This window comes from Onychomys torridus, chromosome 11, assembly GCF_903995425.1.
Source record: "Onychomys torridus chromosome 11, mOncTor1.1, whole genome shotgun sequence".
Classification (NCBI taxonomy): domain Eukaryota; kingdom Metazoa; phylum Chordata; class Mammalia; order Rodentia; family Cricetidae; genus Onychomys; species Onychomys torridus.
The window spans coordinates 23,292,006-23,308,050 of record NC_050453.1 but is presented as its reverse complement, the minus strand read 5'-3'; the positions used below and the strand labels follow the sequence as shown (position 1 = coordinate 23,308,050).

The following is a 16,045-nucleotide window of genomic DNA, read 5'->3' as shown; positions in this document are numbered from 1 at the left end:
TTGTTAAAACACTGTTTTGTTTTTGTTTACCCAGGGAATTTGTTACATTGGGAGTTTATGGCCAGCACAGAATGCACTAGACCCATCTGAAAAAACAAACTAGCAAGGAACCCAAATAAAATAAGGAAGTAGTGGAGTAGTGTGCCTCTTGTCTGCCTCCTATCTCTTGGGATATTTGAGGAGCTACCTGAAAGAGTATTGCTGTATCAGGATTCCCAGCCCTGATATCCAAAGAGAATCAAACAGGGCAGCAGAAACTCTTTTGAAATCTCCCACCCCTGTTCCAAAATGATTCACAAAGAGACCAAGCCTGCAATGAGCACAATTTATTCTTTCCCATGTCATTAGCATTCTAGTTACCAGGTAAGTTTTTCTTTATGCATGGGAGTCCACAGACTGGAGGAGAAGTCTGGGTCCAACACCACAAAGTTCTTAATGATAGAACAGAAGGACAGCTGCTTCAGTTATCTTCTGGCTGTTGCTTGACCTTTTGTGAGTTCCATATCCATTCCAATCAAATGCAGAGAAGTCTCCACACTGCCCAGGGCTACCTTCTGGGAAGTATCCTCCTCCACCAATGCAGTGCTGGAAAAGAAGGAAGAGAGGAAATAGCAATGAGAGGTCAGCTGGTGATATGGTTTGGATATGAAGTGTCCTTCCCAAAGGTGTTATGCACTGAAGACCTTGTCTTCAGTGTAAGTAATATTCAGAGGCAGGACTTTGGGGATGGCTTGATTATAAGGACCCTGCCTTCATTAGTTGGCTAATCATTGATAGGTTCACAATTTTGAACTGACTATTGGAGCTGTGTAAGGTGGGGTCTGATTAGAGGAAATAGATCACTCAAAGTGTGAGTGGCATTTTTTTTTTTTTTTTTTTTGGAGCTGAGGATCGAACCCATGGCCTAACACTTGCTAGGCAGGCACTCTACCACTGAGCTAAATCCCTAGCCCTGAGTGGCATGTTTTGAAGGGTATCTTGTCCTGGCCTTTTCTAGTCTTTCTTGGCTCCTTACTGCTAGGCAGTGAGGCATATTGCTCTGATAAGTCTTTCATGCATGATATTTATCATGCCCCACTATGGATTTAAAAGCAATAGAGCCAAGTGACCATGGGTTAAAATATCAAATACAATCAAACTACAAAGCCCTTTGTCTTAGTCTGGGTTACTATTGCTGTGATGAAACATCATGACTGTTTACCCAGATTCTCCCAAGACCACCAAAAGACCAAATCCAATGCAAAATCAAAGAGTCTGTATTATTACAAGTTAATTAAGGACTCTCAGCCTGTCTGATGCAGTAGCAGAGCGGGAGAGACCCCGAGTAGCAATGGGGCATTTTTTTTCAAGACAGGGTTTCTCTGTGTAGCTTTGTTTCCTGTCCTGGATCTTGCTTTGTAGACCAGGCTGGCCTCGAACTCACAGAGATCCACTTGGCTCTGCCTCCTGAGTGCTTGTTTAAAGGTATGTACCACCACCGCCCAGCAGGGCTGGATTTTTGAAGCAAGAGGGATTTGGGGGCTACAGACTACATAGGAACTGACTCAGGATTGGTTTATGTGAGTGGCAATCATGTTAGAAACTTTTAATTGGTTAGGGTTAGTTGGGGGTTACACTTATCCATTTTTGGGCAGGCCTGGACAAGTCCCAGGCTTTGTCTTTGAGCTGCCATGGAGGCTGGCTGGTCTAGCATGTACTGACTGTGGGGGCTGACTCAGTGGCCCAGGCTTTGTCATTGACTTAGGCACATATCTCTAAGTTGATGAGGGATTCCAGACAGTAAACAATTGGCTGAAACTTGAGTGGTCAGAGTACATGCAGAAAGGGAGCTACTGCAATGACTATGGTTTTTTTTAAAATTTATTTTTATTTTTGTATTTTTTTTTGTTTTCCCTAGTCATCTCAGAAACTGTTTGATAAAGTCTCAGGACACTGAAATTGAGGCCTGGTGTTTGAGAGAAGACCGAACAGCCTTTTATGGCTTTTGCTTGGTCCTGTTAATGACCAAAGCAACTTGTGGGAGAAAAGGGTTTATTTGGTTTATACTTTCACATTACTGTTCATCATTGAAGGAAGTCATGTCAGGAATTCAACAGGACAGGAACCTGGAGGCAGGAACTGATGCTGAGGCCATGGAGAAGTGCAGCTTTCTCACTTTCTCCTCATGGCTTCTTTAGACTGTTTTCTAAGAGAGCTCAGGAGCCACAGCCTGGGGGTGGTACCACTCACAATGGGCTGGGCCTTCCTTCATCAATCAGCAATTAAGAAAATGCTCTATGGGCTTGCCTACAGCCTGATCTTACACAGTCATTTTCTCAATTGCGATTCCCTCATATGAGATGAGTATAGATTGTGTCAAGTTGTCATAAAACTAGCCATCACACCCTTCTTTCCATATATTGTTTCTCTCAGGTATTTATCACAGAGGCTAAAAACTGACTAATATAGCTGATGAGCCCAGAGATACCTCAATAGCCAAGTTCAGTGTATTCTTTGTCCCTTATCAGAATCTCATTGACAGTATCACTCTATTTGATCCATAAATCCCCCTCTGACTTTAGGGGCATCACTGTCTCTTCCTTCCTTTCCTTCAGCTGCTCTGAAACTTTGATCTCAGGTTCCCTGGCTAGACTTTTCCTTCATAAATTCCTTACGTTCTGCTTCCCAGAGGGGACACATTTATAACTCTCTTATGTGTTGTATTATATCTTTAGCTTTAGTTGTGAACAACTCACTGATGGCTTAAAATCCCTATCTCTAATCCAAGTATTTCTTAAGTTCAAGACTTAAAGATCAGGCTGCCATTTAGAATCCCTACTCAGGGTCTTTACACTCCACATGACAACAAACAGACAAATAATCAAACAAAACAACAACAACAACAACAACAACAACAGCAACAACAACACATTTACTTACAGCCACATATAACTTTGAAATGAAGATTTCCTTGGGGAAGTTCATTGGTAAGTTTGCCATTGTGAAAATCATTGGCTATACTTACATAAACTAGAATGACTATGATGTTATTAGACAATACAAATCCTCTGAGATCATCATCATATTCAAAGTCCATCAGTGATCAAAGCATGTACATTGTGGCTAGAGAGATAGCTCTGTGGTTAAGAGTACTTGGGGCTCTTGCAGAGGACCAGGTTTGGGTCCCAGAACCCATACGGGGCTCACAACTGTTGTAACTCTAGTTCTAGGGCATAGAATGCTCTTTTCTGGTTCAAAGGCACCAGGAACTCAAGCAATATACAACATTTGTGCAAGCAAAATACTCATACATATGAAATTAAATACATACATCTGAAACAAGACTAAATAAAATCCCACCCAAATAAGCTAGTAGCATGGGGGCTGGAGAGATCACCCCAAGATTGAGACATCCTACTACTCTATCAGAGAACCAAAGTCCCAGCATCTGAATCAGATCCCAGCACCCAATTAAAAGACTTTAATGCCAATTCCCAGGGATCCAATGTCTCCTTTTGACCTCTGTGACCACTTGAATATATATGTGCACACATAAAAACAAAATAAAAATGTTTAAAAAATCCAGCATCATATAACTATATAGCTCTCTTTGATCCCAAACATATTTAGCATATAGAAATTTTGGCTTACTACTTGATATTCACCTACTTAATGAAAACCATGAAATTATTCATATTGTTTGTTGTAGATTATTCCTTTACACTGTGTGAGGATGTGTCACTGTGATTAGTTTAATAAAAAGCTGAATAGCCAATAGCTAGGCAGAAGGTATAGGCAGGACTTGTGGATAGAGAGACCTCAGGGAATAAGAAAGGCAGAGTTTCTTCCAGGTTTCAGAAGAGGCTGAAGAAGTAGGATGGGCAAGATAGAGATGAGGTAACAAGTATGTGGGAAAACATACATTAAAAAATATGAATTTAAATTATAAGAGATAGTTAGAAACAAGGCTAAGCTACGACTGGGCTTTCATAATTAATAAGTCTCTGTCATTATTTGAGAACTGGTTTGTGTGACTGAAAAAGACTCATTACAAATGTCTTCTCTTCCCATTCTCTGTATTCAACTGTTAATAAATTTAAAATATTTGGAACTCATTATTCTACACTTTCCCTGCCCTGCCAAATTTCCATCACACTACATCAGGCTCTCATTTGTGCCACAGAAGACATTTCAATATTTATTTCCTTATGCTTAGTCTTTTCTCCATTAGAATATGTCACCTCTAGACTGTCAGTGTAGTGTCCTTTTTGGAAAAAAAAAGAATGCTCACATTAATTATTGCCTGTTAAAACATTGCAGGGGTCCTCATCATTTATATAGTCCAAAAACCATTGATGTGATGTAAACTTGTTTCCTGATCAAGTCCATGTTAACATTTTCAAAAGGATCACTTCCTAGATCCCATACCCATCTTGCATACCAAAATTGAAAACAGCTTTCTACTCCCTCAACACTACATGCTCTCCCTATTTCATCATTCACAACATAGTCCCAAGGTCCTCCTTGACAGCAAAGCTGCCTCATCTTAACCAGGTAGGTGAAGTACAAGCTAATGACTGAGGGATGAAAGGACACGGAGTTCTTCACGATCACCTGCCAGGAAGTGATGACCCCTTTTTTCAGACTGTTACTTTAGGGAGGTCTGGATCCCAAAAGAACAAGCTAATTTTTATTCAAGACAGGGTCTTACTATGTAGCTCTGGTTGACCTGGAACTCACTATGTAGACCAGGGTTGCCTCAAACTCACAGAGATCTGCTTGTCTTTACCACCCAAGTGCTGGGATTAAAGATGTGCATCACCATGCTTGGCCAGAACATGTTAAGTTGTTATAGCTTTCACTGTGGGGCAATAAAAGTGCTTCATCCTCAGCCTGCTTTTGGCAAAATCAGTAAGAGTCTAATGATCCCAGGCTCAGGGGGAGGGACATCAGGTGGCTACAGTGGAGGTGAGTGCACCTGACTTGTCAGTTGGTTGATATGCCAACATCCAACAAGAGAAATTCCTTCTGATAGGGAGGTGAATGGCCTGGGTGAGGTCTACCAGATGTCCAGGATTCTCCTAGTAACCCATTGACACAATGAAAATCTATACAAGCCATGAAAAGGGATGGAAAGGACATGTTTCACTCTAAAAGCTAAATCCTAGGTGGAGAGAGCTTATACCCGGTGACTCTCTAACAATCTCAGTCCCCAAAGGCTTCCACAGGAGTGCTTGAATACAAGTGTCTCCCTCATTTCAGGTAACGGAGTGTTTAATTCTTAAATATAAGCAAACAGCAACAGTGTATTAGAAGTTTGTAATGTTGACTATGTTTTTCAAAGAGACAGGATTTCTATATCTAGATAGAAGTTCTGATCCCTGAGACTAACCAAGGTACAGGGAAATGTCACACTCTCATCCATGTACACGCACTGACATGGGATTCTCTCATGCTCAATATACACAGATACACACTGGCAACCTCAGTCTTATTCATGAGCCTCTCTGGTCACTACACAGACTCACATGCTCAGTGTTACATCCAGTGACCCTCATCCCAGCACACAAGGCGTTGGCTGCTCTCTCATTATTAAACACTCTGAATTGAATGTATCCTGCAACATATTCATCTGAAAACAAGAGACAGAAAACAGCATTCAAGTAAAATGCTAGAAATAGTTGTCAGCCCTGAGTTTGGTTCAGGATATACAGTCTAAAATAACAGACACATTGGAGAAGCCACGCCCATTCCTATCCACAGATCCCGAGTCAGTCCTTGAATAGAGGTCCTCATCTGCCAGAGTTTGAATGGAGAAATTTATTAGATAGGAAAGTCTCTACTGAATATCTTCAAGGCTTGTCACAGCAGCAGTCAAGTGCAGTCATTTTGGTCCTGTTCATATTTACCTTCCTAATTTTTCTTTTAAAATCTTACATCTTGAGCATATATAAGAAGAACTTTGAGTTATACAGCATAGGCTCAGTATTTATTATTATTATTATTATTATTATTATTATTATTATTATTATTATTATATTTGTGTTTTAATTTTACACATCAGCCATGGGTTCCCCTGTCCTCCCCCCTCCCGCCTATGCCCCCACCTTTCCCCCACCCCCACCCCTCCATTCCCATCTCCTCCAGGGCCAAGACTCCCCTGGGGATTCATTTAAACCTGGTGGATTCAGTACAGGCAGGTCCAGTCACCTCCTTCCAGGCTGAGCAAAGTGTCCCTGTGTAAGCCCAAGGTTCCAAACAGCCAGCTCATGCACTAAGGACAGGTCCTGGTCCCACTGCCTAGGTGCCTCTCAAACAGTTCAAGCTATTCAATTGTCTCACTTATCCAGAGGGCCTGATCCAGCTGGGGGCTCCACAGCATTTGGTTCATAATCCATTTGTTTGGCTATTTGTCCCTGTGCTTTTTCCAATTTTGGGCTCAACAATTCACCCTCTTACAGTCCCTCCTCTTTCTTGACAATTGGACACCTGGAGCTCCACCAGGGGACTGGCTGAGGATCTCTGCATCCACTTCCATCAGTTATTGGATGAGAGTTCCAGCTTGACTGTTAGGGTGTTTGGCCATCTGTTCACCAGACTAGGTCAGATCAGGCTTTCTCTTGATCATTGCCAGCAGTCTACAGAGGATGTATCATTGTGGATTTCTGGGGACCTCTCCAGCTCTCTGCCTATTTCTGTTCTCATGTGGTCTTCATTTATCATGGTCTGTTATTCCTTGTTCTCCCTTTCTGTTCTTGATCCAGCTGGCATCTCCTGCTCCCCTAAGCTTTCTTTCCCTCAAACCTTGCCCTTCATTACTCCCACTGTCGTCCAGGTTGTTCATGTAGATCTCATCCATTTCTCTGTCATTGGGTGATCCCTGTGTCTTTCCTAGGGTCCCATTTTCTAGGTAGCCTCCCTGGAGTTGTGGATCAGTCTAGTCATCGTTGTTTTACATCTAGTTTCCTCCTTGAGTGAGTACATATCATACCACAAGGGCATTTGCTCAGCTATGTTCATATCAGCATTGTTTGCAATAGCCAGAACCTGGAAACAACCTAGATGCCCTTCAACTGAAGAATGGATAAAGAAAATATGGTACATATACACAATGGAGTACTACTCAGCAGAGAAAAACAATGACATCATGAGGTTTGCAGGCAAATGGACGGATCTAGAAAAAATCATCCTGAGTGAGGTAACCCAGACTCAGAAGAACAAACATGGTGGGCTCAGTATTTATAAAGAGTATGTGCCATTTTGATTTATATTAAATAATGTAATAGTCACCCCTTACAATCAAAATAAACTCCATTTTTTTTTTCTTTTGATCAGTCCTGTGCATATGGACCTGATTTGTTCCTAAGAAACTTCTGACTGATAATGGGGTTGCAAAGAGTATATTCCCCAACCATGAATCCCCAGTGCAAATGCTCAGTCTCCTGCTTAAGCTCTGTGATCTCAGGCAAATTCCTGGACTTTCAGTGCTTCAGTTTCCTAAGCTGTAAAATGTGTTAGTAATGGTTTAGAGTCCAAAGGCAAGCAATTGAATAAAGTGAAACAAAACACATTCATAGAAGAGAAGCAGGCTGTCATAGATGGAAAATGACAGTTACTTATCATAACTGAATTTATCATGTGTCCTGCAGAGTGTTCAGAGAAGTATTAGAGACTCACTCCGGCCATTGGGGGAGTAATAAGCGGCTGTCTTCTGAGCATCACCATAGTCATAGACCACAGGTACTACTGGGCCATTGTCAGCCCAACACTTCCCTGCTCCATATTTCACTGGGTACTTCTACAAGGAACAAAAGAAGTAACTGGGTAAGGATGGCAGCATTGGCACTCACAGGAACACTGTCCTGTGTGGAGAAGCACTGCATGTGTCTAGTAACTGAGACTGTTATTAGTCTCACCTTGCCTTGCCCCACCCCACCCCGCCCCACTTTGCCCCTCCCCTTTTCTACATATGGGTATCCCTTGGCTTCCTTGGCTTATTACACTTTAGAATAAGGGAAATATGCAATACAACAGCCCAATCTCAAACACTTACCCCTTTCTCTACACCCTTGAAAAGTATCCTTAGCCAGTAGTCTCCAGTACCTGGTACAGGCCAAACAGATTATGGCCCAGGAGCTTCAGAAAGCCACTGAAGGTGCGGTACCTTAGCAGGGAGCTCTTCTTCCAAATTTTCAGAGGGCTCTTGTTGGGCACATGCCAGATATCCAGGTTCTCAGCCTGGATGTCGAAGTAGCCAGGGTTCTGGAAAGCAACCAACACTGAGCCTAATCAGAACAGGAGGAGATTTCACTAAGTGAAAGACCCACATGCACAGTCCTCAGCACATCTGGTATCTCTGGGCTTCACGTGGACACCATCCATGCTCTAATACCCCCATTTCCATGGATAATTATCCCACCATCACCGACAACAACAACTAACTGAAAAGCCTGCTTGGAAGTATGTTGAGAATCACAATAAGTATTTTTCAGTTATTCAGCTCTGTGTTGAAGGGCAACCTTCTGACCCTCTCCCTGGCATGCTTGAGCTACACTCACATCCTACACTTTCCCAAGTGGCTACAGAGTGTACCAACCTTGTAGTCATCACTTGTGGCCACATCTGCAGACCCAAAGGTGTTGTAGTTGGCCCAGTTGCCATCCCCCTCTGGGTAGTCGATTCTGCTGCCTTGCTGACTGGACCAGCGATCGCCCACTGTGCACTTCCCACCCATGTTGTTCTCATGCACACTGGCCACCAGGGTCCAGCCACCACCTGCAGTGGTCATGTCACAGAAGGTCTGGTAGATGACACCATTGTTTGTGCGGAGGAAATAGAGGCCATCTGTAGAGAGAACCAGTCCGCAGTCCTGGGTGCAGGCTCATTGTCCATCTCTGCTCCATAGGCAGAATGACTCTAGGTACTACAAATATGGCTAATGTCTCATTCCCTGAGTGTCCTGTCACAGGTGTCCCCGGGGATCTGCCTGAGTTCAGAAAGCCTAGCTTCTGTGATTAAGGCAGAACACAGAATTATCCAAACTGACAGTGATTTATTTCTAAAGTTAAACATAGTATTATTAAAGGATTTAAGAACTCTACTTGGCATATATTCAAAGAACTGAGAACAGGCCTTCCATTATCTACATTCATGTTTGTTACAGCTCTGGTCACAAAACCTGGATGGCAGAAACAATCCAAGTATTTCTCTACAGAAAAAAGAATAAGCAATAATCTATGTTGTCTATTATACAGAATATATATTGTGTTCATTCCTATATATCCAATAGATCAAAAAAGAATGAAGTGGGCTGGAGAAATGGCTCCATGGTTAAGAGCAAGCACTGCTCTAGCAGAGGAATTGAGTTAGGTTCCCAGCACTCATACTTGCCAGTGTACAAGTGCCTGTCACTCCAGCCCCAGAGGACTAGATGCCCTCTTCTGGACTCTGTATGTATATACATATACATGTACACATTCCCACACACAGACATGTATATGTACACAGTAATAAATAATAAATATTTTTAAAATAAATTAACTTCTACTTCACATATGAGCCTTGAAGATTGCTAATGAGACAAGGCAGATTACTCATATGAAGTAACAAGAATTGACAGATTCATAGAAGTAGAAAACAGAACAGCAGCTCACAGGGAATACAGTAATTTATTACTTTGTGGTACATAATTTCTATATATGAAATGAAAATTTTCTGGAGATGGATAGTATTGGTCCATACCACTGTAAAAGTCATTCTTGACTCTATAAACCCTTCCATTTGGTAAGTGAGAATTTTTATCTACTATGTAAATTCTATCATATTTTCTATATCAAAAAACAAAGCTATTCCAGAGGACAAAAGCCTAATTTCGTAAGTGGGTTTTTTGTTTACATTTTCGAGACAGATTCTCCCCAGGCTGCCTTGGAGCTTTCAATCCTCTGCTTTGAGCTACCAAGTGTTAGCGTTACCATGTGCTCTTTCAGTGCATCATCACTTATCTTGGGCCTCAATGATCTCCTGCTTGATTTCCTTGCAGCTTCTGAACAGAGAGGAAAACACAGGATTGGTCCATCTGTTGTTGGATGTTGATGATGAACTGTTATCCAAGTTCTCTTTAACTAGAGAAGATGCAGAGTTTCACTCTCATGTGACACCCAGCTTCCCCTTGTCATTCACCCTAAACTTATTATGAGACTTTTCAAAGCCTTATTCAAGAATCAACATGTGGTCATATTTTATTTTGTACTGAAATGTGATTTTATTTGTATATTAATAAAGTTGCCTTAGGGTCAGAACAAGCCATAGCAGAAGCTGGGCGGTGGTGGTGCATGCCTTTAATCTCAGCACTTGGGAGGCAGAGCTAGGTGGATCTCTTGTGTGTTCAAGGACACAGCCAGCATGGCAGACACACGCCTTTAATCTCAATACCAACCATAGAAGACCTGGAGGTCTGTACAGACAGACAATGACAAGGAGGTCATGTGGTTGGATTTACAACCAATGAGAAGGCAGAACAGAAAGCTTATAAAAAAGAGAAAAACACAGGAAGTAGCTCTCTTGTGGAGAGAAGAGACAGAGCAGCAGTGAAGGCTAAGGTTTTCAGCTCTCAGCTATTGCTCTGACCTCTTGGCTTTTAACTCTGCAATTGGCTCTGTGTTTCTTATTTAACAAGATGGTTACATCTACATCAACAAGATTTGTAACTAGGAAGAAAGACAAGAGATTTGAAGGTGTGGAGAACTTTGTGTTCGAAGTCCTGAAAGAGGAGAATAAAGTGAAGTCCAGCTTTGCAGTAGAAGAAATGCAGGGAGCCTAATGTGCCTGAAGCATGGGTAGTGAGGCCGACAGTGCAGAGGCTTGACCAAGAGACCCTGGAATAAAAAGCCTTGCAAACTAGCCTCACTCTGCAATGTGCTCTGACAACCTAGGAGAGTAGAAACAAACATTAACTCTGGGGCAGAGCTACTCAGATGTATGTAGGTCCATGTTTACAAGTCAAGTATTTTGGGATTGTACTTACTGAGGGAGATCAGCCCCCACTTTTCCCCATAGGGTACTCTTGAGGAGGGAGAAGTGAGAAATATTGAGATAGAAATATATGGGGAGAGAGATAGACAGAAACACAGGATAGCCTCAGGAGGGCCTGGATCAATACCCACCAGCCCCTTCTGTCTCTTCCAAAGGGCTTTTAAAGGAATGCCAAGGGGCGGTCCAGAGGGTGCCTGGACTGGTCTGCTCTCGTGACAGGCCTAGCAAACAACCTAGGTGTCCTCATAGAGCCTTTGGCTGATGACTTATGGAGGAGGCAAATACAGAGATCCATAGCCAGGCACCAGGCTGAGCTTTGGGAATTTAATTGATGAGAGAGAGGAGGGATTCTGCAGGTGAGGGACATTGAGATCATGATGGGAGGACGTGCAAAGATGACGAGCCACACTAGAGGAAGCCCATGAACTGTGGACTCGTGGCTGTGGAGCCCCCATTGGACTGGACTAGGCCCTGTGGATATGGAAGATAGTTGTTTGGCTTGAACTGTTTGGGGGGCACCCAGGCAGGGGGAATCTGGTGCCTATGGTATGACTCCTTGCACAGTCTTGGTGCAGTGGGAAGGGACTTGGACCTGTCTAGGCTCAGTGTGCTGGGCTCGGCTAACTCCCCATGGGAGACCTCGATTGGGGGGATGTGGGGATGTGGGGTAGCTTGGATAAGAGGGCAGGGGGTGGGAGGAGGGGGGAGCTATGGATGGTATGTGGAGTGAGTAGAAAATTTCTTAATAAAGAAAAATGAAAAAAAAAAAGGAATGTCAAGGGGTGGAGCAAAGAACTCACCCCAGCACAGTAACCATGCACATGGTCAAGCCATCCCTTAATGAAGCCCTGCTGTGTAAAGCAGGCTCAGATCTCATTAGGAAACCTTTGTGGGCTCCCACACATTCCTCCTCTTAATTTTTTAAAGGACCCCTCAGATAGACTAGGGTCTGTCTTAGGTTGTTCTCCCTTATTATTATTTCCATTAGATTGGAAGCCATCAGGAGAAAGTTGCCTGTCTCTGGCTTTCAGCCTCTGGCAGGAGGGGTTACTGAGTTTAACTTAGCTCTAGATCAGGTTCCTATTGAGCTCACAACCATCAACAGTGATCTCCATAGCTGCCACACTTCCAAGTACAGGAGTGGAGGATGATAAAGATGGAATATCCTTTATTAATGGATCTTAAGATGGCTATTGTAACATGAATCTTAAAATGTCTTATTAACAAAATCAAACCTGAAGCCAGGTATTGGGGTGAATGATTGAAGATCAGAGAAGCAGACTGGAAGCCTCTGTGTCCTCATCCAAATGGATCTTAACTGAACTGCTGCTCAAAAGCGTAAAAGCTTAACCTGGCTAGTTCCTGGTCCTCATGCCTTATATACCTTTCTGCTTCCTGCCATCACTTCTGGGATTAAAGGCATGTGTCATCCATCATGCCTGGCTGTTTCCCCATGTGGCTTTGAACTCACAGAGCTCTGGTTGGATCTCTGCCTCCAGAATGCTAGGATTAAAGGTGTACCACCATTTTTTGGCCGTTATATATAGTGGATGTTCTGTTCTCTGACCACAGATAAGTTTATTAGAGTGTGCAATATATTGGGGAACACAATTTTACCATAGCCTATGACAGCCTTAGTTGTGCCAAACCCCCTTTTTATTAAATCAATAAACTCTGGATACTAACCACATCATATAAATTACTCTGGATACAAACCACATCGGATAAATTACATCAAACTTAAAGATTCCCTTAGCATCAGCAAACTCTAGTTCATTAACATCAACACAATTCTCATATAAATATTACATATTTACAACTGACATGACTATTTACTGTATGTATTTATACCTAGCTTGGCTATTGGCTATATGTATTTACACTTCTTACAAATTTACATCACTATACATATTTACATTTTATAAACTTACATTAAACATTTAGACTTACTCTAACATTTACATTTTACATAAACTCACATATAACATATACTTATTTATACTTCTTATAAACTTACATTCAAAAGGAAACTCTCTGCAGGATTACCATTAGCAAATCTAGAAGAGATTTATTAGCTATTTACCAAGCTTATAGAAGAGATTTCTTAACATTTAGAAGCGATTTCCTAACTGAACAACTATCTATACATATTTATTCTTTTTACAAGCTTACTTATTTATACTTCATAGAAACTTATATTCAAGAGTAGAATCTATAGATCTATTTTACAAACATATTCATAAGTAAACTATTTTACAAAATTTAGCACATATCTAGAAGAGATTTCTTGGAAGAACTATTTACCAAACTCATATTTAAGAGGAAACTCTTTAGAACTATACAGAAATCTAGAAAGAATCTCTTAACAGAACTAACTTACACACGCAAGCATCTAGAAGAGATTTCTTAACAGTTGGAAGAGATTTCTTAGCTAAACTATTAACAAGACAAGAAGTACACAAATCATTTCTAAAGTTCAGAATTTATAGTAAAGTTCTGAGTTTATAGTCAGCTTTGATATCATTCTGAAAATTCTCCTGACAGTTGAAAACAAGGCCCTAATTCATCAATGGCTCTCCCTCAACCCTGGAATTTAGTGAGTGCTGTCACTATGGAGTTGTACCACTTATTGCTAGGTGGCTGTAACACTCTTGGGACAATGCCACTCTCCCAAAGTCATCTTTTCTGCTGAGCTCTCTCAGCCATTCTGGAACTGGCAGAGATGCTCTCAGCAATAGACATTTTCTAACTAGCAGCTGTCCCTTTACCCAAACTTATTACAGATCCCCTGAGTGCTTTACTCAGTTACAGCAGAAGCCTTACCTCAGGGTGAGGATGAAATTACCATATTGAGCTTCCACAAAGCTTGTAGAAAAAACTCTCTGTGCCACTATTAGGTACCATCTTTATCTTAAAGGAGCCTGCATTGATTTGCTGCTAGTCAGACAAAGTGGTGTGGCTCCTAGCTCTGTTTCTTTTCAGGTTTTACTAAATAGTGACAAAATCTTTGTCCTCAGCAGTCTGGGGGTCCTCTAAGTCTTCTCCTTTCCCCTGACTGCAGGAAGGAACCTTAATATCAGGAACATTGGTTCAGCTGTTTTCACTCCAGATCCTCTAGAAGAACATCATTGGAGCTGACCCTCCTCTGTTCCACACTCTTCCCCAAATGCTCCAGCAGCCATCGAGCTTCATTTTCATCTTGGGAAAAAACACAAACATGTCCCCAACCCTGTATTAAAACAGGATGGAGACACTTCCATAATCCTGTGCAAGGATCTTTCCATTTCACCTGAGCAAAAGTTGCCAAAATCTATCCACTGCAGATTGCTCACAGACATCCATATTAAAAAAATCAGAATGAAAAGAACATGATTCGATGTATTATGTGGCAATTGAGGGTAATTTTCCCCCTTTATTTTTTTTAAGTTGTATTTTAAGACTGCCATGAGCTCTTTCCACTATGCATTGTCCTTGAGGATTATAAGGAATGCCTGTTTTATGTTCAATTTGCCATTAGATACAAAATTGCTGAAATGCTTTACTACTATATCCATTATCAGTTTTAATAATTTTTGGTATTCCCATATAGGAAAAACACTTCAAGCAATGTGGGAGCCCATTTTCAGGTTCCTTGTGGCTTTACTCAACAGATCTGCATAGAGAGGATTAGGATGATGGGCCTGAGTGCAGGTGTCTGAGATGGTCTGCATTTGGCTGTGCTGGGGGAGGTCTTCTGCTCCACCCCTTGGCATCTCTATAAATACCCCGCAGAAGAGACAGTAAGGGCCTGTTGGAAAAGGTTCCAGGCCCTCTTGAAGCTATCTTTTTATTTTCTATCTGTTTATCTCCACAATCTAAATCCCTTTATCTAATATTTTCTGCTGTTCACACTGAAGAAAACTCTGGGGAGCTGTGGGGTTGGTGGGTAAATGCCCTGCAAAGCAATGCATAATTACATGTTTTGTAGCTTCCTCAGGTTGTGTACTGGCTATTAAAAATCCTGAATAAGTGTCTATGGTCACATGTACATATTTTAATTTGCCAGATTCCACAATATGAGTGACATCCATTTGCCAGAAATGATTAGGAAGAAGATCTTGAGGGTTTACCCCTAAGTGAGGGACAAGAAAATATTTTGGATATACCCCACATCTTTTAAATATTTGTCAAGCAACTTCCCTGGTAAGATTGAATTGCTTCCTTGGACTCTTGCTATTTTGACGATGAAAAGCATGTGACTGTTGAGCCAATTCTACTTGGGATAAGGCAACCATCCTTGTGAATTTGTCAGGTGTTGTATTATCCTCACCTAAAGGACCAGGAATATTGGAATGAGCTCTAATATGAACCACAAAACATTGTAACTTTCTTTGGTGAATTGTGTCTTGAATTTGTTGGAGCAGCATTTTAACTTGACTGTGGCTATTCCCAATGCATGGAACAGTTTTATAACTTGAAGAGCTACATAAATATATTGACTATCTGTACATAAATTAAATGAACTGTTCATAAGAAACTGAAAAACCATGCTCACTGCCCATAATTTCACTATCTGTGCAGAACCTGGGGTTGTTTGTACTATGTAGATTTTTTTCCATTGATTACATAATCAGCTCTTCCATTAGAAGAACCATCAGTAAAAACTCGAACAGCATCTTCTATGGGATCCTTCATAACAATCTTAGGAAATACAAATGAATACATTTGAGCAAATTGTAACAATTGATCAGCAGGAAATTGATTATCAATGTGAACTAGAACCTGTGAAAAGGCAATTGCCCAAGAATCACTATTTTGGAAGAGCCAATCAGTTTGCTATTTTGTAAAAGGAACACTAATTACACTTGTTTCTTTACCAAAATAACATCTAGATTCAATTCTGCTCTTCTGTACTAAACAAGCTACCAATTTGTAGTATGGATTTAATGCCTTGGCTGGTGAAACAGAAAGATGCACCCGCAAAAGAGAATTGTTTTGCCATAATACTGCTGTAGGAGTATGTTTAATGGGTAAAATTATGCATGCTAAGGTAGGG

The 16,045-nt window shown here is 41.4% G+C and overlaps 1 protein-coding gene across 1 annotated transcript; it reads right to left on the bottom strand.

Moving 5' to 3' along the window:
* Positions 1-432: 432 nt before the first annotated feature.
* LOC118593301 (intelectin-1a-like) lies at positions 433-14,192 on the bottom strand. Its single transcript, XM_036202667.1, has 7 exons — positions 14,150-14,192; positions 9,997-10,100; positions 8,576-8,845; positions 8,083-8,241; positions 7,657-7,777; positions 5,508-5,611; positions 433-585 (listed from the first exon to the last, which is right to left on the bottom strand). The coding sequence occupies exons 1-7, from the start codon at positions 14,190-14,192 to the stop codon at positions 433-435; spliced, it is 954 nt and encodes a 317-aa protein (XP_036058560.1).
* Between the last annotated feature and the right edge of the window lie 1,853 nt (positions 14,193-16,045).

What these genes read in the sequence shown, in the direction of transcription:
- LOC118593301 (XM_036202667.1), bottom strand. Translation starts at nt 14,192, where the DNA reads ATGGCTGCTGGAGCATTTGGGGAAGAGTGTGGAACAGAGGAGG. An exon ending in CCACAAGTGATGACTACAAG is followed by an intron (nt 8,242 to 8,575) that starts GTTGGTACACTC and finishes GTTGCTTTCCAG; the next exon opens with AACCCTGGCTACTTCGACAT. An exon ending in TTACTCCCCCAATGGCCGGA is followed by an intron (nt 5,612 to 7,656) that starts GTGAGTCTCTAA and finishes TCTTGTTTTCAG; the next exon opens with ATGAATATGTTGCAGGATAC.